Here is a 22,942-nt window from a genome sequence, read left to right as displayed (position 1 = left end):
AGGTGTGGGGGATGTGCTGAGGGATGGCCAGGTTGGTTCAGGAGGGCCCCAGAGCCAGCTTGCGCCTCCCTGCACTTCGAGGGAGAGTCACAACAGCCCCTCCCACGGCTCTTCACCGAGGATGGCTCAGGCCCGGCCTGCGCTCCCGCCTGGCTCATCAGGCCCCGCTGAAGGCCAGGGCTCTCAGGCCTCCCAGCCCTGCTTCACAGAGGTTGAGGTTGGCAGAAGCCGGGGGTCTTGCTGGCATCACCTGGCAGGCAGAGGCAAGAACTGTCACTCCTCCCGCTTGGTCTGTGAAGCCTGCAAAGCTGTCCCCTGCCCTGGAGCTTGAGGACAGGAGCAGGTGGGGAGAGAGACCCCAAGCGCAGGAGACGGGTGTGACGCAGCCTGTGGGGGCCGAGGCTCCCCACCAGACACCTTTGTCACAGGGCTGCTCGCTGCAGCCTCAGCAACGAAAGGCTGGGCTGTCCCCAGCCGTGCAGCCTTCCCGGCCCCCTCCCCCAGGTGTGGGTTTGGGCCTGCCCCTCACACTCACCCTTCCGTCCGCTCCCAGACCCGTGTCACAACGGCGGCTCCTGCACAGATGGCATCAACACGGCCTTCTGCGACTGCCTGCCCGGCTTCCAGGGCACTTTCTGTGAGGAGGACATCAACGAGTGTGCCAGTGACCCCTGCCACAACGGGGCCAACTGCACGGACTGCGTGGACAGCTACACGTGCACCTGCCCCGCAGGCTTCAGCGGGATCCACTGTGAGAACAACACGCCCGACTGCACAGAGAGGTGCGCGGGGCTCAAGTGAGGCCGTAGGAGGGAATGGGCAGTGGGCCACACGCAGTAGCTGGCAGCCTGGCACACCACGCAGGCGTCTGCCTAGGCCTGCTGGGCACTTAGAGCTGGCTGCATTGAGTCCAGACATTGTTCATTGTACCGATGTGTCCCTCCTGAGAGGGCCATTGTGACCTCCTCCTGTGTCCCGCACCAGGAACGCCAGTAGTCTGTCCTGAAGAACTGGTGCACTTCCTTCTATTAGACAACGAGAACTCTGTCACTCTTGTTTCCTTTTTGCTGTGGTTGCCAGGAAGCTCATTTGGTAAACGTCAGTCTCATCCCTGGCTTCTGACGTAATTACCTCCCGTGTTACCAGGACAGGTTCTGGTTTCTCTCTCATCCTTACTTTAACCACCCTATGCCCATGCATTTGGTAAAGCCACTCTCGACCTGACTTACAAAGAAGGCAGGGGAGGGAGGTGTGACGTGGTGTGAGAGCCGAGCCCCAGGTTCCCGCTGGCCTGCCTGGGTCAGCCAGGCTGCCCTGGGCCTGTCCTGGCCATCAGGCCCCTGGGGTTGAGCGGAAGGGGAGGTGCTGGCAAGGCAGGCTCTGCTGGAGCGGGGACCCACCAATGCCCTCCGCTCAGCCCCTGCCTGCCCACCCCCCTGCAGCTCCTGCTTCAACGGTGGCACCTGCATGGATGGCATCAACTCGTTCACCTGCCTGTGTCCACCCGGCTTCACGGGCAGCTACTGCCAGCACGATGTCAACGAGTGCGACTCACAGCCCTGCCTGCACGGTGGCACCTGCCAGGACGGCTGCGGCTCCTACAGGTGCACCTGCCCCCAGGGCTACACCGGCCCCAACTGCCAGGTGAGTGCGCCAGCCACAAAAGTGCCCGAGGGAGGGGCCCTGGGTGGGTGCCTGCCTGCGGGAGGTGGGAACGGTCACCCCCTGGTCCCACTGTGTCGGCTTGGGGTCGCCCCCACACCCCTGGGCAGAGGACTTCTGGGGATCTGAGCAGCCAGTGAAGGAACCTGATGCGGAAGCAGCAGGCACCTACCTTTCAATCCCAGGTTTCTGGAGCCGGGGCGGGGGCTCAGGAATTGGGGAACTGAGGAAAGACGTTCCTTCTAGCAAAGGCCGAGGGTGGTCTGGACCTGCTGAGGAACCTGAGGGAGACCCAGCCCAGGCTGTTCCTGGTGTGGGGGTGGTGGGGGTGGTGGGGATCCGGGGGCGGCAGTTTCCACTGCAGCCTGGCTTGGAGCAGGCCCCTTGGTGGATGTGCGTTCTGAGCTACCGGGGAAATGGCCGGGGGGCGGGCACCCAGCTGACCCCAGCCTGTCCCCCAGAACCTCGTGCACTGGTGTGACTCCTCGCCCTGCAAGAACGGCGGCAAATGCTGGCAGACCCACACCCAGTACCGCTGCGAGTGCCCCAGCGGCTGGACCGGCCTTTACTGTGACGTGCCCAGCGTGTCCTGTGAGGTGGCTGCGCAGCGACAAGGTAACCCCCTGTGCCCACCCGGCTCAGGTCCCAGCCCATCAAGGTCCTCTGTGGGCCTGGGCCTCACCTGTCTCCCACCCCATCCCCTGCAGGTGTTGACGTTGCCCGCCTGTGCCAGCATGGAGGGCTCTGTGTGGACACGGGCAACACGCACCACTGCCGCTGCCAGGCGGGCTACACAGGCAGCTACTGTGAGGACCTGGTGGACGAGTGCTCACCCAGCCCCTGCCAGAATGGGGCCACCTGCACGGACTACCTGGGTGGCTACTCCTGCAAGGTGGGGGTCCATCCTAGGGTGAGGGTTGTGGCCGACTGAACCTGATAGGCCCACGCGCTGTTCAGTCTCATTAGGGGAGGGCTGGGGTAATCAGGGTAGACGGCCTGGAAGGTGGCCTGTGGAGAGCCCAAAGGAGGGTGAACATGCTGAGAAGTGGGATGGGGTTTTCCCTTCCCCTGGATTGTGTCTGGGCTTGGCCAACACCTACCCTGAGGCCCTCACTCTATCCTATGGGACGGGGTCCACCCACCCCCAACAGGCAGTGACTCCGGTCACCGAGCCCCATCAGGGTCTGTTGGGCTGGGTCTCCCTCCAGGTCTGACAGGAGCGAGGGGCCTGTGGCTTTGCTGGACCTGAGGGCAACTCACATGGCCCTGTCAGCCCTCACAGTGGGGTGGGGGAACGCTGCATCCTGGCGCCGGCTGAGCCGCAGGGCCCCTCGTTCTGTTGCCTGCACAGTGTGTGGCCGGCTACCACGGGGTGAACTGCTCTGAGGAGATCGACGAGTGCCTGTCCCACCCCTGCCAGAACGGGGGCACCTGCCTCGACCTCCCCAACACCTACAAGTGCTCCTGCCCACGGGGCACGCAGGGTAAGGGCTGCCGCATGGAGGGCTGGTGTCGGCCATCCATGGCCAGGGCAGGGGCAGGGCAGGCACCCCGTGACCGGCCAGAGGCATCCAGGAACCAGCCAGAAACTCCCATTTTCCCGTGTGAGGCCAAGGCCGGCGCGCAGCCGCCCAGGGAAAGGGCGCAGAGCGGGGGTCCCGGCGGGAAGGGTGTCTCCACGGCACCCTCGACACCTGCCTCTCCCGAGCGTCCATGCAGCCCCAGACCTGAGCGCTTGTCTTCTGCGACGGACATGCGGCACGGCAGGGCTGGGGTGTGGCGAGCTCGGGCCGCTGATGGCACCTGGCCCCGCAGGTGTGCACTGTGAGATCAACCTGGACGACTGCAACCCCCTCGTTGACCCCGTGTCCCGGAGCCCCAAGTGCTTTAACAACGGCACCTGTGTGGACCAGGTGGGCGGCTACAGCTGCACCTGCCCGCCGGGCTTCGTGGGCGAGCGCTGTGAGGGGGATGTCAACGAGTGCCTGTCCAACCCCTGCGACGCCCGTGGCACCCAGAACTGCGTGCAGCGCGTCAACGACTTCCACTGCGAGTGCCGTGCCGGTCACACCGGTGGGTGCCGCGCCCAGGCGGGTGGGGCGTGCGGGGCAGCAGGGTGAGCCTCTCACTGCCCTGCTCTCACCCCCAGGGCGCCGCTGTGAGTCCGTCATCAACGGCTGCAAGGGCAAGCCCTGCAAGAATGGGGGCACCTGCGCCGTGGCCTCCAACACCGCCCGCGGGTTCATCTGCAAGTGCCCTGCGGTAGGTGCAGGGGTGCAGGGAGGCGGGGGCCCTCCAGGGGAGACACCTGGAGAGGTCCGCGTGAGGGCCTCGGGGCGCAGACCGGGCAGCGATCCTCCCGGCCTTCTTCCTCCTCATCACCGTGATTTTTTTTTTTTAGTTTCAATAAATGATTTTAGAGACATTTTAGATTTATAGAAAAATGGAGCAGGAGGTAGACTCCCTGGAGTGACTGTCCCCTGCACGCAGTTCCCCGGTTAGCAGCTCATGTCAGTTTCACTCCAGATTTCACTGATACATTGTTACCAACACCAGCCCTTCCCATACCTGGGGCTTGCCCTTGGCTTTGTGGTTGTGGGTTTGGGCTGAGGTATGACATGCCTGCCCACCCTCGCAGGATCACAGCAGAGAGTCCCTGCCCTAAAGTCCTCAGCGCTCCACCAATTTACCCCTTCCTCCATCTCCCGACCCCCTGGCACCCCCCCGATCTTTCTCTGTTGATAGAATGTGTGTAAAGGGTTTTGCTGCTGGGGGCAAGGTTGCAGGCCGCCTCCCAGGTTAGGGGAGAGCAATGGCACTGCTGGCCGAGGGCTGGGTGTGAGGTGGCAGGGGTGGGGGCAGGAGGTGGCCCACCCCAACACCGCCTGTCTTCCCTCTCGGGCAGGGCTTCGAGGGAGCCACGTGTGAGAATGACGCTCGTACCTGCGGCAGCCTGCGCTGCCTCAACGGTGGCACATGCATCTCCGGCCCGCGCAGTCCCACCTGCCTGTGCCTGGGCCCCTTCACAGGCCCCGAATGCCAGTTCCCGGCCAGCAGCCCCTGCCTGGGCGGCAACCCCTGCTACAACCAGGGGACCTGTGAGCCCACGTCCGAGAGCCCCTTCTACCGTTGCCTGTGCCCCGCCAAATTCAACGGGCTCTTGTGCCACATCCTGGACTACAGCTTCGGGGGCGGGGCCGGGCGTGACATCCCCCCGCCGCAGATCGAGGAGGCGTGCAAGCTGCCCGAGTGCCAGGAGGACGCGGGCAACAAGGTCTGCAGCCTGCAGTGCAACAACCACGCTTGCGGCTGGGACGGCGGCGACTGCTCCCTCAACTTCAATGACCCCTGGAAGAACTGCACGCAGTCTCTGCAGTGCTGGAAGTACTTCAGCGACGGCCACTGTGACAGCCAGTGCAACTCGGCTGGCTGCCTCTTCGACGGCTTCGACTGCCAGCGCGCAGAAGGCCAGTGCAAGTAAGGCTGCGGGGCTCATGGGGCTGAGGGAGGACCCGAACTTGGATGTGGCCTGGCTTGGGCCCAGAGGCCAGCATGCAGTTCCTAAGGCTCTGCTCAGGGGGTGCAGAGACGTCCCCCGCAGCAGGCTGGAGGCACTGGACGGCGGGCGAGGCCCCCCCGAGGAAGGCGGCCTGAGCGTGTCCCACCCCCCACAGCCCCCTGTACGACCAGTACTGCAAGGACCACTTCAGCGATGGGCACTGCGACCAGGGCTGCAACAGCGCGGAGTGCGAGTGGGACGGGCTGGATTGTGCAGAGCATGTGCCCGAGAGGCTGGCAGCCGGCACACTGGTGGTGGTGGTGCTGATGCCGCCGGAGCAGCTGCGCAATAGCTCCTTCCACTTCCTGCGGGAGCTCAGCCGTGTGCTGCACACCAACGTGGTCTTCAAGCGCGACGCACACGGCCAGCAGATGATCTTCCCCTACTACGGCCGCGAGGAGGAGCTGCACAAGCACCCCATCAAGCGTGCCGCCGAGGGCTGGGCCGCACCTGATGCCCTGCTGGGCCAGGTGAAGGCCTCGCTGCTCCCTGGTGGCAGCGGGGGTGGGCGGCGGCGGAGGGAGCTGGACCCCATGGACGTCCGCGGGTGAGTGAGACCCAGGGCCCACAGTCAATCCCCGCACCTCTCCTGGGCCTTCCCCTACTTCCTCCCTGCCCCTCATGGCTGGCACCATGGCAGGCAGTACTCTCCCCACTTCATGGTAAAAGAGACGGAGGTTCCGAGAGGACCTGGGACTTCAGGGCCCACACAGCCAAGGAGTAGAGGCGGCATTCCAGCTCAGGGCCGTGACCCCACAGCCACACCCTTTCCCTGGGCCACTGCCTTCCCCTGGACAGGCGGCACTCCTGTGCCCAGTAGGTGATTTTGAGATTGAGCTGTGCCTTAGGCATTGGATACTACACTGATTAAAACTCAGCCCTCTGCCAGGCGAGGAGGCTCACACACCTGTAATCCCAGCACTTTGGGAGGCTGAGGCAGGAGGAGCCCTTGAGCCCAGGAGTTCGAGACCAGCCTGGGCAACGTAGGGAGACCTTGTCTCTGTTTTTTAAAAAAAGTATTAAAAGAAGTAAAAAACAAAAAACTCAGCTCTCCAGAGGTTCCCACAGGGCTGAACAGACCCATCCCAGACAAGAATGCCGCTTGGTCATGTTGTCTGCCTGGCTTGGGCTGGAGAGGAGGCAGGTGGAGGTCCTGGGAGGGGGCATTGCTGGGCCTTGCAGATGGAGGAGGAGCTGGTGGGGGAGGGGGTCCCACTGTGGGAGAACACAGGCAGGAGCAGCTTGAGTGCAGGGGGCACCCCACGAGGCTCCTGCCCATGCCTACTCGATCTGGGGCAGCTGGACCCAGGAGCCAGGTTGGTTGTGCCCTTCGTGTGCCTGACCCTGGTGGGTTTGCCCGTCAGTTCTGCTGGCTTGGAGCAATCCTAGAGGTCAGAAGCATCATCTCACAGGCTGGATGGGATCCTGCTCACGGGAACCCAGTCCTGGGGAGCAGAGCTCACCCCCAGCCAGCATCACCGCACAGCCCACCACTGCTGCACCCACCCCCACCTCACGCCTGTGTTTCCCGCAGGGCCTGGGGATGGCTCCCGGGGGAGGACTGGGCTCCTGGCACATTCTCTGTCCTAAGATGAGGAAACATGTTTGTGGCAACAGCAGGACCCAGAGAGGGGGGTGTCAGGGCGGGCCAGGGAGAGGGCGTTGGCAGAGATCTGGGATGAGCCGTGATCAGCACTGGCCGGAGTCCGGGGGCTGCAGGGCACTGGTCCCCTGCAGGGTAGCTGCTGTCAGACCTGGCTTCCCGCCACCCCAGGCTGCCTCACCGTGTCCTGACTGTGGTGTCATGGGCTGCGGTGTCCCTGGGGCAGCGTCCCGGGCTGGTGGGCTGGGGAGGGGGAAGCCTCGGGTCCCAGCCCCTGTCTGGTTGTCCCCCCAGCTCCATCGTCTACCTGGAGATTGACAACCGGCAGTGTGTGCAGGCCTCCTCGCAGTGCTTCCAGAGTGCCACGGACGTGGCCGCGTTCCTGGGAGCGCTCGCCTCGCTGGGCAGCCTCAACATCCCCTACAAGATTGAGGCTGTGCAGAGTAAGTGTGGCCCCGTCCCTGCTTCCCAGCCCGGCACCGCCGGGAACAGGCTCTGCCTGCAGGGGATGCCATCCCCTCGTGCCCCAGACACGCTGGCTCTTTGTGCCAGTTGCCACCCACGGGTGTGAGCATTGCCATCCGAGTTGGGGTAGGGCTTTTCTGGAATTTTCTGAATGGCACTCCGCCCCCACCTGTGGCAGTGACAGCTGCCGGTGGAGCCACCTGGGAACGAGTCCAGCCACGGGAAAGTGGGTGCCTGTTTCTCTCCCCACCCCTTCCTCCTGAATTTTCTTTGTTGGGTATTATTTCAAAATCATTACGGCTTTTTTTAAAGAAAAAAAAGAGAGAGAGAGAAGAATTGATCGGTGTCATGTGAAGTGTTGAAGTTTGTATCTTGAAAATCCCTCTAAATCCTTTGTCTTAACAGCTCAATGCGAGTGCAGCGATTTGAAGTTGACTAATCCTCCTCCCTTAAAGGAGAAAAAAGTAAAAGCCGTCTCCAGATAGAGTCGGCTGGTGCAGGAGAGAATTTAGCGATAGTTTGCAATTCTGATTAATCGCGTAGAAAATGACCTTATTTTGGGGGGCGGGATGGAGGAGAGTGGGTGAGGAGGCGCCTGGCCGTGGAGCCAGTCGGCTGCCCCCCGGCCACCAGCCTGCTGCGTAGCCGCTGCCTGATGTCCGGGCACCTGCCCCTGGCCCCCGTGCCCGCAGGTGAGACCGTGGAGCCGCCCCCGCCGGCGCAGCTGCACTTCATGTACGTGGCGGCGGCCGCCTTTGTGCTCCTGTTCTTCGTGGGCTGCGGGGTGCTGCTGTCCCGCAAGCGCCGACGGCAGCATGGCCAACTCTGGTTCCCTGAGGGCTTCAAAGTGTCCGAGGCCAGCAAGAAGAAGCGGCGGGAGCCCCTCGGCGAGGACTCCGTGGGCCTCAAGTGAGCGGACGCTGCCCCTGCTTCTGGGCCCCCGGGGGGAGGTGGGACCTGACCGAGCATCCTCACGGGGAGTCTGCCCCTCCCGACCCAGGGCCCACCTCGCACGCCAGGCCCGGGCCAGGGGCCTCTGGGGGCTTCCTAGGGAGCTCGCTCAGCCTCACTTCTCGACCCCTCACCCCTCAGGCCCCTGAAGAACGCCTCAGACGGTGCCCTCATGGACGACAACCAGAATGAGTGGGGGGACGAGGACCTGGAGACCAAGAAGTTCCGGGTGAGTCGCGAGGCTCCCGGGCTCCCGGGCTCCCGGGCACATGCCGCCGGGCTGCCCTGACAGGCTCTGCTCACTCCCCCTACGTAGTTCGAGGAGCCTGTGGTTCTGCCTGACCCGGACGACCAGACAGACCACCGGCAGTGGACTCAGCAGCACCTGGATGCCGCTGACCTGCGCATGTCTGCCATGGCCCCCACACCGCCCCAGGGCGAGGTTGACGCCGACTGCATGGACGTCAATGTCCGCGGGCCTGGTAAGGGTGCAAGCAGCCAGGGCTTCCCCAGCCCTGTGGCCCACCTGCCTCTCTCCCCTAAGCCCCGAGGCTGGGGTACGGTTGATACTCTGGAAACTTAGAGTTGGGGGTGAGAGCTTTCATCCTTGGGGTGTTTCCTGTTCAGGGTGGATGGGGGGCTCCTGGAGTCCTCCTGTGCTTCCACCACCCCCTTCCTGGGGTGATACCGCAGGGCCACTCTGCTCCTGTAAATTACTCTTTTCTGAAACCTTCTTGAGACATGGAAAGCGTTGATTTTCTTTTTCTTTTTCTTTTCTTTTTTTTTTTTTTTTTTGAGATGGAGTCTCGCTCTGTCACCCAGGCTGGAGTGCAGGGGCACTATCTCGGCTCTCTGCAACCTCCACCTCTCGGGTTCAAGCAATTCTCCTCCATCAGCCTCCCGAGTAGCTGGGACTACAGGCGCCCGCCACCACGCCCGGCAAATTTTTGTATTTTTAGTAGAGATGGGGTTTCACCATGTTGGCCAGGCTGGTCTCGAACTCCTGACCTCAGGTGATCCGCCCACCTCGGCCTCCCCCAGTGCTAGGATGACAGCGTGAGCCGCCACATCCTGCCGAAGCATTAATTTTCTAACTGCATGCTTCTGGGGTCCTCTTTTTCCTGGGTGGATTTCGGGTGCCAGGTCTTGGGCAGGTCAGGAAGCAGTTGCCCGCCAGGAGTTGACTGCTGGATTCGGCTCTGTCCACTGAGCAGCCCAGGCGGACTTCAGCTGCCCCTTGGTGGCTTTGTGCGCAGGGCCACCAAGTGCTGGGTGGTGCATCCACACCGTGACCCCTTGAGCTTGGGGCTACTGTCCCCCTCCCCCCTGGGCTGCAGCTAGGGACCAGCCCTCCAGACTGAGCACCCGTCTCTGCCCCTGCAGACGGCTTTACCCCGCTCATGATCGCCTCCTGCAGCGGGGGCGGCCTGGAGACGGGCAACAGCGAGGAGGAGGAGGACGCGCCGGCCGTCATCTCCGACTTCATCTACCAGGGCGCCAGCCTGCACAACCAGACGGACCGCACGGGCGAGACTGCCTTGCACCTGGCCGCCCGCTACTCACGCTCTGATGCCGCCAAGCGCCTGCTGGAGGCCAGCGCAGACGCCAACATCCAGGACAACATGGGCCGCACCCCGCTGCACGCGGCTGTGTCTGCCGACGCACAAGGCGTCTTCCAGGTAGGCAGCGGCTGCCTGTGTGCCCACCTGCCCTCCTCAGGGCCGCCTGGCGGTCTGGGGCAGTGGCCGGGCTTACGTGGCCCTGGGAGCCTGACCCCGAGCACAGCTGAGTCTGGGACGGCTGGTGCCTCCACCTGGGACCTTTGCGGTCAGCGAGGTGCGAGGTGGGAGGGCGGGAGGGCGTCGGGCCCGTCTCTGTTCTCCAGGGAAGCCAGGCAGAGGCGGGTCTGGCAGGAAGGCTGGGGCACCTGCTGAGTGAGGCAGCACCTCCCCACCCCCAGCAAGACAGGCTCCATCAGGCTTGTGGGCCTTGCTCAAGGTCCAGGTCCCACCCCTGCAGCCCCTCGCGGCCCTGCCCCTCCCTCAACCCTGGCTGCCGGCATAGCCTGTGGCAGTGAGAAGAAGGGTTTAGAGGCTGCCGCTTGGTGCCTGCAGACCTAGGGCTAAGCTTGCCGGTGAGCTCGTGGCAAGAACGGATTTAGGGATTTGGATGCCTGGGTCTCCAGGGAATGTCCCTGGCAGGGGCTGCCTTTGCAGTCACCCCTGCTGTGAGTCCCCAGACCCCAGGCGGCCCTGGAGCAGGTTCAGATGGGCACAGCCCGGGGAGTTACCGCAGAGCTTCTTGTTTCATGATTTCTTAGCTCAGGTGACACGTTGTCATCTTGCAGAAATAAATGTAGGTGAACAGAAAGGGCGTCGAAGGGAGCAGCCCCGTGTGGGTTTGGTGTGTGCCTCTCCCAGCCGCCTTCTTTGCACAGATGTGGAAGTTCCCAGGTGCTTTGCAGGAATCAGGCCGGTGCTGCATGGCACTTGGCCCCTGCCTTTTGCACCCGCCAGCAAGCAGGGGCCATTCCTCCTGCCAGAGGCCAAGGCCAGGCTGCATTACAAGGGCTGCCCACCCCTCTCCGGGCAGAGCTGGACACTGTAGCTCAGCGGTTCTGAGATGGCTGTAGGGCCGTGAGCCCGGCTTCCTGAGTGCCAGCTGTAACCCCTGTTGGGGGCAGGGACTTGACCCCTCTGTTTTGTAGGTGGTCATGGCAGCTAGGACCACAGTGAGGATTAAATGAGGCCACACGTGGTCACGATGGACCCCACTGTTACCAAGGGGCCTGTCTGTGGGCAGCACAGCCCCTGCCCCCCTCCCGGCCCCTCCTCAGGGGCAGCCCCATGGCGTTTCATCTTGCCCGGCCGTGCAGATCTCAGGAGGGTCTCATCTGTGTCCGGAAGACAGTGGGGCCTCCCGTCCAGGCGTTCGTTCTGGGCAGGAGGCATTGGTGCACGTCTGCCCAGCACCCACCTGAGTCTCTCCCTGTTGCCCAGATCCTGATCCGGAACCGAGCCACAGACTTGGATGCCCGCATGCATGATGGCACGACTCCGCTGATCCTGGCTGCCCGCCTGGCCGTGGAGGGCATGCTGGAGGACCTCATCAACTCACACGCCGACGTCAACGCCGTAGATGACCTGGGTGAGCCCACGGGGGCAGGGCTGCACTGTCATGGGGCGGGACTGCCACAGGGACGGGTGGGACTGGGTTGCCTCCAGCTGGTCTCCAACCTACCCCATCTGCTGCTTTCACGCAGGCAAGTCCGCCCTGCACTGGGCCGCCGCCGTGAACAATGTGGATGCCGCAGTTGTGCTCCTGAAGAACGGGGCTAACAAAGACATGCAGAACAACAAGGTGAGTGCGAGGCTGGGATGCAAGGGGAGACGTGAGGGCTGAATCCACAGAGAAGTGCGGGCCAAACCCACGGAGCACAGGGACACAAGGGCCTGACCCACAGAGTCTTGAGGGTCGCTGGACCCGCATGCAGGCCCCACCTGCATGGTGTGGGGCACCTCCTTAATGTTCTTGCCCTCCTTCAGCCCCTGTTTACGGAGCCCTTCCAAGTGCAGGTCCAGCTGTCAGGACACGGCGGCTCGCCCCACAGACCCGGCCCTACCCTCCTGGGCGGGAGTCATGGTGGGGCACACAGCCTGGCGTGCCACTGCTCTATCACCGCCACCTGGACCTCACCTTCTGTCCCCAGCTGTCACCGGGTGGGGGTGGGGATGGGAATGTGGTGACGCAGGTGGTGCAGATTGAGCCAGAACACGCGTGGCGGCAGCTCCCTGCGGGGTGGGGCCTCTGGGTGTATTCGCCAAGGCCAAGGACCTCGAGGCTCGGAGGAAGAAGTCCCAGGACTGTATCCAAGGGGAGCCGCCCCCAGCCCTCATCCTGACCCTGCAGCTCCTGGGCGAGCTGCTGACCTCAACAGCTGCTGTTGGGTTCCCCTGGGTGCTCAGGGCACAGGTGCAGACACCCCCACCTCCCTGCCACCAGAACCACCACACCCGCCCCCAACTCCCGCTGCCCCCTTGGCATGTCAGGCTAAGGCGTCTCTCCCTCCTGGGTGAGGGCACACAGCGGGCCTGGGCACCGGGGCATGTTGGCCCAGGCGTTCCCCAGTCCGTGGCGGCATTGGCCCCACAGAGACTGGGCCCCAGAGGGCATCAAGGCCTGGGAAGCCCCTTCCCACTCCCACACAGCAGCCTCACCCAGACCTGTGACGTGTCCACCACACAAAGGAGACCCCAGGAAGGAGCTTGGTGGCCACCAGGGTGGCTTGGTGGCCGTCCAGATGACGAGCTCCCTCCCTGGTGCCCTCGCCAGTGCCTCTGAACCGCTCCAGGAATTTGCGTTTGTGCCTTATTCGGGGCAGGGAAGAGGGCCTGCAGTTGGTTAGATTTTCAGTGGGGTCTGTGACCCCCCATAGAGGTGGAGCTCTGCTGATCTAGGGTAGAGGACTGCACAGACCCCCCGCTGGGTGGGTTTCAGAAGATGTGTCAAAGCCTTAACATTTAACAAGAGTCACGCTAGGTGGTTGCAGGACGCTGGGGCGGGGTCCTGAGGAGCAGCCCGCCTCCCTCCACCCCACGGAGGAGGTTGTACTGCTGCTTCCTCTGGTGATGGAGCCTTGGGGAGGGTCCCCACGCCTGTCCCGGCCCCCCTTACCGGCCCCCGCCCTCATCCCCCAGGAGGAGACGCCCCTGTTTCTGGCCGCCCGGGAGGGCAGCTACGAGACCGCCAAGGTGCTGCTGGACCACTTTGCCAACCGGGACATCACGGATCATATGGACCGCCTGCCGCGGGACATCGCGCAGGAGCGCATGCACCACGACATCGTGAGGCTGCTGGACGAGTACAACCTGGTGCGCAGCCCGCAGCTGCACGGAGCCCCGCTGGGGGGCACGCCCACCCTGTCGCCCCCGCTCTGCTCGCCCAACGGCTACCTGGGCAGCCTCAAGCCCGGCGTGCAGGGCAAGAAGGTTCGCAAGCCCAGCAGCAAAGGCCTGGCCTGTGGAAGCAAGGAGGCCAAGGACCTCAAGGCGCGGAGGAAGAAGTCCCAGGACGGCAAGAGCTGCCTGCTGGACAGTTCCGGCATGCTCTCGCCCGTGGACTCCCTGGAGTCACCCCACGGCTACCTGTCAGACGTGGCCTCGCCGCCACTGCTGCCCTCCCCATTTCAGCAGTCTCCATCCGTGCCCCTTAACCACCTGCCTGGTATGCCCGACACCCACCTGGGCATCGGGCACCTGAACGTGGTGGCCAAGCCCGAGATGGCGGCGCTGGGTGGGGGCGGCCGGCTGGCCTTCGAGACCGGTCCCCCTCGTCTCTCCCACCTGCCCGTGGCCTCTGGCACCAGCACCGTCCTGGGCTCCAGCAGCGGAGGGGCCATGAATTTCACCGTGGGCGGGTCCACCAGTTTGAATGGTCAATGCGAGTGGCTGTCCCGGCTGCAGAGCGGCATGGTGCCCAACCAATACAACCCTCTGCGGGGGAGCGTGGCACCAGGCCCCCTGAGCACGCAGGCCCCCTCCCTGCAGCACGGCATGGTGGGCCCGCTGCACAGTAGCCTTGCTGCCAGCGCCCTGTCCCAGATGATGAGCTACCAGGGCCTGCCCAGCACCCGGCTGGCCACCCAGCCTCACCTGGTGCAGACCCAGCAGGTGCAGCCACAAAACTTACAGATGCAGCAGCAGAACCTGCAGCCACCAAACATCCAGCAGCAGCAGCAAAGCCTGCAGCCACCACCACCACCACCACAGCCACACCTTGGCGTGAGCTCAGCAGCCAGCAGCCACCTGGGCCGGAGCTTCCTGGGTGGAGACCCGAGCCAGGCAGACGTGCAGCCACTGGGCCCCAGCAGCCTGGCAGTGCACACTATTCTGCCCCAGGAGAGCCCCGCCCTGCCCACATCGCTGCCATCCTCACTGGTCCCGCCTGTGACCGCAGCCCAGTTCCTGACGCCCCCCTCGCAGCACAGCTACTCCTCCTCGCCTGTGGACAACACCCCCAGCCACCAGCTACAGGTGCCTGAGCACCCCTTCCTCACCCCGTCCCCCGAGTCCCCTGACCAGTGGTCCAGCTCGTCCCCGCATTCCAACGTCTCCGACTGGTCCGAGGGCGTCTCCAGCCCTCCCACCAGCATGCAGTCCCAGATCGCCCGCATTCCGGAGGCCTTCAAGTAAACGGCGCGCCCCACGAGACCCCGGCTTCCTTTCCCAAGCCCTGCGGGCGTCTGTGTGCGCTCTGTGGATGCCAGGGCGGACCAGAGGAGCCTTTTTTAAAACACATGTTTTTATACAAAATAAGAACAAGGATTTTAATTTTTTTTTAGTATTTATTTATGTACTTTTATTTTACACAGAAACACTGCCTTTTTATTTATATGTACTGTTTTATCTGGCTCCAGGTAGAAACTTTTATCTATTCTAAGAAAAGCAAGTTCTGAGAGCCAGGATTTTCCTACCTAGGATGAAAAGATTCTTCTGTGTTTATAAAATATAAACAAAGATTCATGATTTATAAATGCCATTTATTTATTGATTCCTTTTCTCAAAATCCAAAAAGAAGTGATGTTGGAGAAGGGAAGTTGAACGAGCATAGTCCAAAAAGCTCCTGGGGCGTCCAGGCCGCGCCCCTTCCCCGACGCCCACCCAACGCCAAGCCAGCCCGGCTGCTCCACCAGCATCACCTGCCTGTTAGGAGAAGCTGCATCCAGAGGCAAACGGAGGCAAAGCCGGCACACCTTCGGGACGCGGATTAATTTGCATCTAAAATAGGAAACTTAAGTAAAAGCATATGGGTTAGATGTTGCGATGTGTTTTTAAATGGTTTTTTGCAAGCATGCTTGTGAAAATGTGTTCTTGGAGTGTGTATGCCAAGAGTGCACCCATGGTACCAATCATGAATCTTTGTTTCAGGTTCAGTATTACGTAGCTGTTCGTTGGTTATACAAGTTCTTGGTCCCTCCAGAACCACCCCGGCCCCCTGCCCATTCTTGAAACGTAGGCATCGTGCATGTCAAACATGAGATGTGTGGACTGTGGCACTTGCCTGGGTCACACACGGAGGCATCCTACTCTTTTTCTGGGGAAAGACACTGCCTGGGCTGACCCCGGTGGCAGCCCCAGCATCTCAGCCTGCACAGCTTCCCCCAGGTTCCGAAGAAGATGCACCAGCAACACAGCCTGGGCCCCAGCTCGCAGGGCCCGACTCCCCGTGGGCTCCCGTGTTTTGTAGACTTGCCAGAGCCGGGCACATCGAGCTGTGCAACGCCGCGGGCTGCGTCCTTTGGTCCCGTCCCCGCAGCCCTGGCAGGGGGCACGTGGTCGGGCAGGGGCTAGAGGGAGGCGGGGGCTGCCCTTGGGCCACCCCTCCTAATTTGGGAGGAGCAGATTCTTGCAGTACCAAGTATAGCCTATGGCAGAAAAAATGTCTGTAAATATGTTTTTAAAGGTGGATTTTGTTTAAAAAATCTTAATGAGTCTGTTTTGTGTCATGCTGATAAGGGACATCAGACTCGGCTCAGCTCGGGGAGCCTTAGCCGCCCATGCACTGGGGATGCTCCACTGCCGTGCCGCCTGCACTCCTCAGGGCAGCCTCCCCTGGCTGTACGGGGGCTGCGTGGTGCCATCCCCAGGGGGGCGTGACCAGATGCATCCCAAGATGTTGATTTTTACTGTGTTTTATAAAATAGAGTGTAGTTTACAGAAAAAGACAACTTAAAAAAAGTGATCTACATGAGGAACTGTAGATGATGTATTTTTTTCATCTTTTTTGTTAACTGATTTGCAATAAAAATGATACTGATGGTGATCCGGCTTCCACGCCCCTCTGCTCTGGCCTTTGGCTCCCTTTCTGGGAGGGAGGGAGGGCTGCTGTGCTCTGAGGGAGCCAGGAGTCGAGGGCCCCTTCTGCTGGGAGAGTGACGGTGAGGCTGCCCAGTCCCGGCCCACGGGGGTGCAGGGACCATGCTGCCTCCAGGGGCTCCATGGTGTCTGCAGCCTGCCTGGTCCAGGCCCTCTGTAGGGAGATGGACACACAGCAGCAAGGGGGTTGCAGCCCTACGGGAGGTGGGGCTCGTGCCTGGGGTGACACGGCTCTCAGGACACCCATGCGTGAGTCTGGCCCTCCTGGCAGCTCGGGGCTCTTCTCTCAGCCTTGGAGGGATGAAGGTCCCACCCAGCCGTCCTGGGGACAGCCCCTCAGGGAGCTCTGCAGCAGGCAGGGGGCTGCATAGGGAGGGCCTTGAGGCAGTGGCATGACCCCTCTATGGGCTGGAGACCACAGGGAGGACTCTGGCCCCTATAGGAGGGCAAAGGGAGCTGTCAAAGCCTCTGAGCAGGGCAGCATGGGGCGTGGCAGAGTCTGGAAAGCGTGATCCTAAGGGACTGGCTGAGCCAGGCAGAGGCGGCCTGGTCCTGGGGCCCTGCCCCTGAGTAGAGCTGCCAGCCTTGCACAAGGGTGGGCCCCTTCTCTCCCCCCTACCTGGACCTCTGCCCAGCCCCAGATCTCCAGGGCGTGCCAGTGGCTTCAAACCAGAGCAGTGGGGAGTCTGAGGTCCCTCTTTGGATTGCAAAGCACTGCCTGCCCTGGGCCCAGCCACTCCAAGGAGGGATGTGAGCCCAAGGCCTCCACTATGGCTGGGGATGGCGTCTGCCAGCCACTGCTGGGCACCAGGACCAGGAGGGGCCACCGTGGAACTGCAGCAAGTGGCCTGATTCTTGTCTTCAAAGGGGGTGACCCAGCTGGAGTCCTGCCCATAAAACTCCCAGCACCCTGAAATTCCACTCCTGGGGGTCTGCCCGAAAGAAGTGAAAACAGGGACTCAAATGCACGTGGCCACTCGCTGTCCCGGCATCACTCAGTACAGCCACAGACGGCCTGCGTGTCCACTGCCAACGACGGGTCAGCAAAACCATCTGCTGTGACGGTGAACCTTAGTGTCAGCTTGGCCGGGCCATTTCGCCAAACGGAGTGTGTCTCCGAGTGTTCTGATGAGGTTGGCATTTGCATCCACAGCCCGGGTAAGGCGGGGCGCCCTCCCCAGTGTGGGTGGACCCCGTGCGGTCCGCTGAGGCCCGGGGAGAACAATAGGCCGAGTGCGAGGGGTCCTCCCACCTGACCGCTTGCACCGGACATTGGTCTTTTCCTGCCTTCAGACTTGGACTGAAAACGTGGGCTCTTCCTGGGCCTGGAGCCCACCAGCCTTCGGACTCGCAATGCCTTCAGGCCTCCTGCCTGCAACTGCAGACCCTGGGACCTGCAGGCCTCAAGGTCGTGTGGCCAATTCCCTGCAATAATCTCTCCAGCGGCACGTCTTATGGGCTCCATTTCCCGGAAGAACCCTGACGAATGCGCACAAGGGTATATGATTCTACCGTAGAAAGGAGGCCCTGACAGCCACCATACAGACAAGCCTCGGAAGCGCCGTGCTCAGTGAAGGGTGCCAGCCGCAAAGGGCTGCACGTGCAATGACTCCATTTCTATGGGGTGCCTGTGGTCACCGAACCCATGGAGACAAAGTAGATTGATGGTTCCCAGAGCTGGCCGGGGGGAGGAGGAAAGGGGAGTGGCTGCTAAAGGGCCCGGGGTTTTTTGTTTTTTGTTTTTTATACTTTAAGTTTTAGTTTATTGTGGCACTATTCACAATAGCAAAGACTTGGAACCAACCCAAATGTCCAACAATGATAGACTAGATTAAGAAATGTGGCACATATATACCATGGAATACTATGCAGCCATAAAAAAGGATGAATTCACGTCCTTTGTAGGGACATGGGTGAAGACAGCCTGGGGTTTTACTTTGGAGTGACGCAAATGTTCTGGACCCAGGGAGAGGTGGTGCGTGCACAGCCCTTCGAATGCACTAAATGCCAATAACTTGGACACATTTTTTTTGAGACGGAGTCTCGCTCTGTCACCCAGGCTGGAATGTGGTGGCGTGATCTCGGCTCACTGCAACCTCCGCCTCTGTGTTCAAGTGATTCTCCTGCCTCAGCCTCCAAAGTAACTGGGATTACAGGCCCCTAACACCACACCCGGCTAATTTTTTTGTATTTTTAGTAGAGATTGGGTTGCGCCATGTTGGCCAGGCTGGTTTCAAACTCCTGATCTCAAGTGATCCACCTGCCTCGGCCTCTTAAAGTGCTGAGGTTACAGGTGTGAGCCACTGCGCCTGGCCTAATTTGTACACTTTAAAGTGGTTTGATTTTAGGTTCTGTGAATCTCACCTCAATATGTTATTTTTTTTTTATTAAAAAAAGTTTTTGAGACAGGGTCTTGCTCTGTCACCCAGGCTGGAGTGCAGTGGTGCAATCACAGCTCATTGCAGCCTCAACCTCCTGGGCTCAGGTGATCCTCCCACCTTGGCCTCTCTAGCAGCTAGGATTACAGGTGCACACCACCTCACCTACCCAATTTTTTTGTTATTTTTGCAGAGATGGGGTCTCACTTTGTTGCCCAGGTTGGTCCCAAACTCCTGAGCTCGTGCAGTCCTCTCCTCACCTTGGCCTCCCAGAGTGCTGGGATTACAGGTGTGGGCCACTGTGCCTGGCCACATATGCAACCTTAAATATTTCAGTAGCCACATTAAAAACGTAAAAAGAAACAGGCAAAGTTTATGTTAATACTATAGCTTAGTTAATCCAATATATCAAAAATATTATTTCAACACAACATAAGAAGTGAATGAGTTTTTTTGTTGTTGTTTTTTGTTTTTTGAGATGGAGTCTCCCTCGGTCACCCAGGCTGAAGTGCAGTGGCGCGATCTCGGCTCACTGCAACCTCCGCCTCCCGGGTTCAAGTGATTCTCCTGCCTCAGCCTCCCGAGTATCTCGGATTATAGGCACCCGCCGCCACGCCCAGCTAATTTTTGTATTTTTAGTAGAGACAGGGTTTCACCATGTTGGCCAGGCTGGTCTTGATCTCTTGACCTGATGATCGGCCCACCTTGGCCTCCCAAAGTGCTGGGATTATAAGCGTGAGCCACCGCACCCGGCCGTGAATGAGATGTTTTATATTCTTTTGTTTGTTTGTTTTTGGTACTGTGTCTTTGAAACCCAGGTTGTACAGTACACTCACAGCACCCTGGATTGGGCCTGGCCACACTTTAAAAGGTGCTCAATATCTCCAGGAGGCTCATGTGCAGATTCGGACTCTTCAGCAGGATGCCAGGGGGGCTCCAGACAGCTCCACCCAGCGCAGGAAAACACCAAGTGTATCGTCAGCCTGGTGACTCACTCCACGCCGCTGCCGGCGTGAACCCCAAGTGTGGCGCTGCGTCCCTCTGGCTAGAGCAAAGGAGGGTCCCGAGAGCCCGGAGGCACCACCTCATCAGGGCCCACAAATCAGGCCCCCGGCAGGCAGGGCTGCCTCCATCCAAGAGGGAAGCACGGTGCTGTGGCCCCCGTCCAGAGGGAAGCACGGTGCTGTGGCCCCTGTCCAAGAGGGAAGCATGGTGCCGTAGCCCCTGGGCTGCCCCAGGGATTGACAGGCCTGTGCTGCCTTCATCCTAAAAGTCTCACTTGCAAAGGGTGTCCGTGGGGCTCGACTGCGTGCTCAGCGGCAGAGCTGATTTCGTTCTGTGTGGCTCCTTATCTCATCGTGGACCCAAATCCACGAACCACACCTGAGGAGCTCTGCTGGAGGGGGCAGCGCTGGGCAGAGGCAGACAAGGGGGAGCGTCACTTGGCTGCTTCCCACGGTGAGCATCCACCAGCAGCGGTTCCCAGTGGGATGCCGACGTATTCGTCTGCAAAAGTAAAAGTGTTTCAAAACAAAACCTAAATGGTGTGGTCCAGCTTGGTCCCAGTGCATTGAAAGTGCTGGCGTTGGTCGGGCGCGGTGGCTCACACCTGTAATCCCAGCACTTTAGGAGGCCGAGGCGGGCGGATCACAGGGTCAGGAGATCGAGACCATCCTGTCTAACACGGTGAAACCCCGTCTCTACTAAAAAATACAAAAAATTAGCCAGGGGTGGTGGCGGGCACCTGTAGTCCCAGCTACTCGGGAGGCTGAGGCAGGAGAATGGCGTGAACCTGGGAGGCAGAGCTTGCAGTGAGCAGAGATCGCACCACTGCACTCCAGCCTGGGCAACAGAGCAAGACTCTGTCTCACAAAAAAAAAAAAAAGTGCTGGCGTTAGTGGAGGTCTCTCAGAGGAGGCGTTGCAGGGCCTCCCACGTTACTCAGGCTTTGCAGATGAAGACGCAGGGTCAGTGAGCGAGCAAGCTTTGGGAAAGGCTGTTCTTCAATCTGCATCTTGAAGGTGGCTGGGTGGCACCTCACTCGCCTGCCCCGACGTGACTCCCGATCTGGCTGCTTTGTGTCTTTGCTTTCCACCTGGCGGCTGCTGTCCTGGCTGTTGCTGCACCTTAGTGTCCTCATGGGTCAAGTGGGGACCTGGGTGCTGGCCCTGGGCCTGTGATGGTGAGCTGCTGGTGCACGCTGGGCACATGGTGAGGGCTCAGAAAGGGAACAGCTCTTGTTATCGTTACGAGGTTTTCAATCACATTCTTCGTTCTCCACCTGTATGCCGTGTTGGCACAGTTAAGCCTGGTGGCCCCTTCGGCAGGTGTCCTAACCGTGTACATTTTAAGATGGACAAGCCTAGGCTCATGGAGGTTGCAGGACTGAGCTGCGAAGCTTTATTCATGCCCAACACGACAGGCGCCGGGTGCCCAGGGCCTCAGAGGTGGGTTTAAGGTGTTCTTCACACAACCTTGAACTTGTGGCCCATCCCTGAACCTCACAGCACAGGACACACTCTCAGTGTTTGTTAGGGATCTATAATTTTCCGCGGAGTCATGCGTGATATTTGCTGTGACTTTTGGAATATCTTCCACTCTATTGCACGGGAGTTTCTGGTGAAAATGTGCCTGGGTCCACACAAACGTGCATATTCTACCACAGCCTTTGCCATTCTGTTTGGCATTTCTCTATTTAATAAAACGAACCTTAGAAAAGTTACTAACTATGGCCAGGCATGGTGGCTCACACCTGTCATCCCAGCACTTCGGGAGGCGGAGGCGAGCGGATCACCTGCAGTCAGGAGTTCGAGACCAGCCTGACCAACATGGTGAAACCCCCCTCTCCACTAAAAATACAAAAATTGGCTGGGTGCCATGGTGGGTACCTAGAATCTCAGCTACTTGGGAGGCTGAGGCAGGAGAATTGCTTGAATTCAGAAGGAGGAGGTTGCAGTGAGCTGAGATTGCATCACTGCACTCCAGCCTGGGGGATACAGTGAGACTCGGTCTCAAAAACCAAAGTGTATAACTTTACTTTTTTTTCTTTTTGTGGAGATGGAATCTTGCTATGTTGCCCAGGCTGGTCTCAAACCCCTAGGTTCAAGCGATCCTCCCACCTTGGCCTCCCAAAATGCTGAGAGGGCAAATGGGAGCCACCACACCTGGCAAGCGTGCAACTGTTACTTTGGCCGACTCAGAGGCGGCTCTCTGCCTCCCCCTGGTGGCACTGCTCTGCCAGCACCCCACAGGTCCTCCCGAGTGACCACACGGTGGGTGAGCTCCATGCTTTCCAAATGGCCCTCACCCCACGCCCAGGGCCATCCCCTGCGACAGTGCTATTATCCCGTTTTACACATGAGGAAGCTGGGGGCTCAAAGAGGTTAGGCAACTTAGCCAAGTTCACCCATTCACTGAGCCAGGGTTATGTGATTCCCCGTCCGTGTCAAACCACGAGAAGTCACCTGCCCTCAGAGGAGCAGGAAGTCCCCTGTAGAGTTGATGCCATCCAGCCTGGTGACTTTTCAGACAGGGAGACGGCTGCTCAGAGGGGAGAAGGGGGTTGTTGGGCCACTTTGCCAGGAGTCAATACCGTGGCCAGCCTGGCATCAGATACTTTGCCAGGAGTTAATGCCACAACCGGCCTGGCATCGAATACTGGAGCTCTTCCCAACTCCACCCGGGCCCTTTTCTCTTCCCTGTCCACAGTCCCCAGGCCACCAAGTCCGTGCGTATCACTTAAATCACCACTCAACGCTCAGGACTGTCTCCTGCCTGCCGTGTGCGAACCCCATGCTGTGCTTGGGTTGTGCCCTCTGGGACTCTCCCGGGTTCTTGGGGACTCTCCTGCGTTCAGCGCCTCTTTCTCCTAGGCCACCCAAGGCTGCCTCCTGGGCCCTGGCTCTCCCTAGTCCCTAGCTCTAACCCTAACCTGGACAGCCTTTGGGGCCCAAACTGGTTGCATCGCTTCTGGCTGAAAAGCCTCTGGAAGCTTCCCACACTTCCAGACATCACCTGCAAGTCTCTTAGCAAGGTCTACAGAGCCCACACCAGCCTACGCCCACCGGCCCCTCACCCCGCAGACGCCTCATGTGGACTGTTCACTTCAGCCAGAAATGCTCCTTCTCCTCCTGCCTGTCCCCAGCAGACACTGCACGGTGCCCTCCGTATGGGCACATCTGTGGCCAGCCAGCATCCATGTTCCCCCGGGGCAGAGTCTGGGCCCGTCTGTCTCACGGCCACAGCCCAGCTCCTAGCAGTGCCTGGGGTACAGCAGGGGCTCAGCAGACATCTGTGCATGGTTTGGGGATAGAGGACTCGTGGGCTTACTAAGGCCCTGCTGCAGCTCAAGGACACCCAGCAGTTCCTCCTGTGGCCCTGGGGGCCTGCAGTCCCACGTTACTGTGACATCGACATCAGCCTTGAGCTTTCTGCTTCGTCCCTAGTGCTT

General features: G+C 60.5%; 1 protein-coding gene across 2 annotated transcripts in view; it reads left to right on the top strand.

Annotated features, from left to right (window-relative positions):
* NOTCH1 (notch receptor 1) overlaps nt 1-16,061 on the top strand; it is a 52,055-nt gene extending 35,994 nt beyond the window's left edge. The window contains exons 18-34 of one of the 2 annotated variants that reach the window (XM_030818210.1): nt 554-782; nt 1,443-1,644; nt 2,124-2,277; nt 2,370-2,554; nt 3,014-3,146; nt 3,478-3,735; nt 3,812-3,924; nt 4,568-5,139; nt 5,337-5,768; nt 7,119-7,267; nt 7,982-8,198; nt 8,382-8,469; nt 8,557-8,722; nt 9,624-9,919; nt 11,240-11,387; nt 11,503-11,600; nt 12,938-16,061. In XM_030818210.1, the coding sequence (XP_030674070.1) occupies nt 554-782; nt 1,443-1,644; nt 2,124-2,277; nt 2,370-2,554; nt 3,014-3,146; nt 3,478-3,735; nt 3,812-3,924; nt 4,568-5,139; nt 5,337-5,768; nt 7,119-7,267; nt 7,982-8,198; nt 8,382-8,469; nt 8,557-8,722; nt 9,624-9,919; nt 11,240-11,387; nt 11,503-11,600; nt 12,938-14,431 (4,934 nt within the window). In that variant the 3' untranslated portion in view covers nt 14,432-16,061. The remainder of the gene's footprint in view (nt 1-553; nt 783-1,442; nt 1,645-2,123; nt 2,278-2,369; nt 2,555-3,013; nt 3,147-3,477; nt 3,736-3,811; nt 3,925-4,567; nt 5,140-5,336; nt 5,769-7,118; nt 7,268-7,981; nt 8,199-8,381; nt 8,470-8,556; nt 8,723-9,623; nt 9,920-11,239; nt 11,388-11,502; nt 11,601-12,937) is intronic. The other variant, XM_030818211.1, reaches the window with a different exon arrangement.
* The last annotated feature ends 6,881 nt before the right edge of the window (nt 16,062-22,942 follow it).

The sequence above is a fragment of the Nomascus leucogenys genome, chromosome 8 (assembly GCF_006542625.1).
Source record: "Nomascus leucogenys isolate Asia chromosome 8, Asia_NLE_v1, whole genome shotgun sequence".
NCBI classification, from domain to species: domain Eukaryota; kingdom Metazoa; phylum Chordata; class Mammalia; order Primates; family Hylobatidae; genus Nomascus; species Nomascus leucogenys.
Note: the sequence above shows the minus strand (reverse complement) of the source record. Positions and strands in the feature narration are given on the sequence as shown.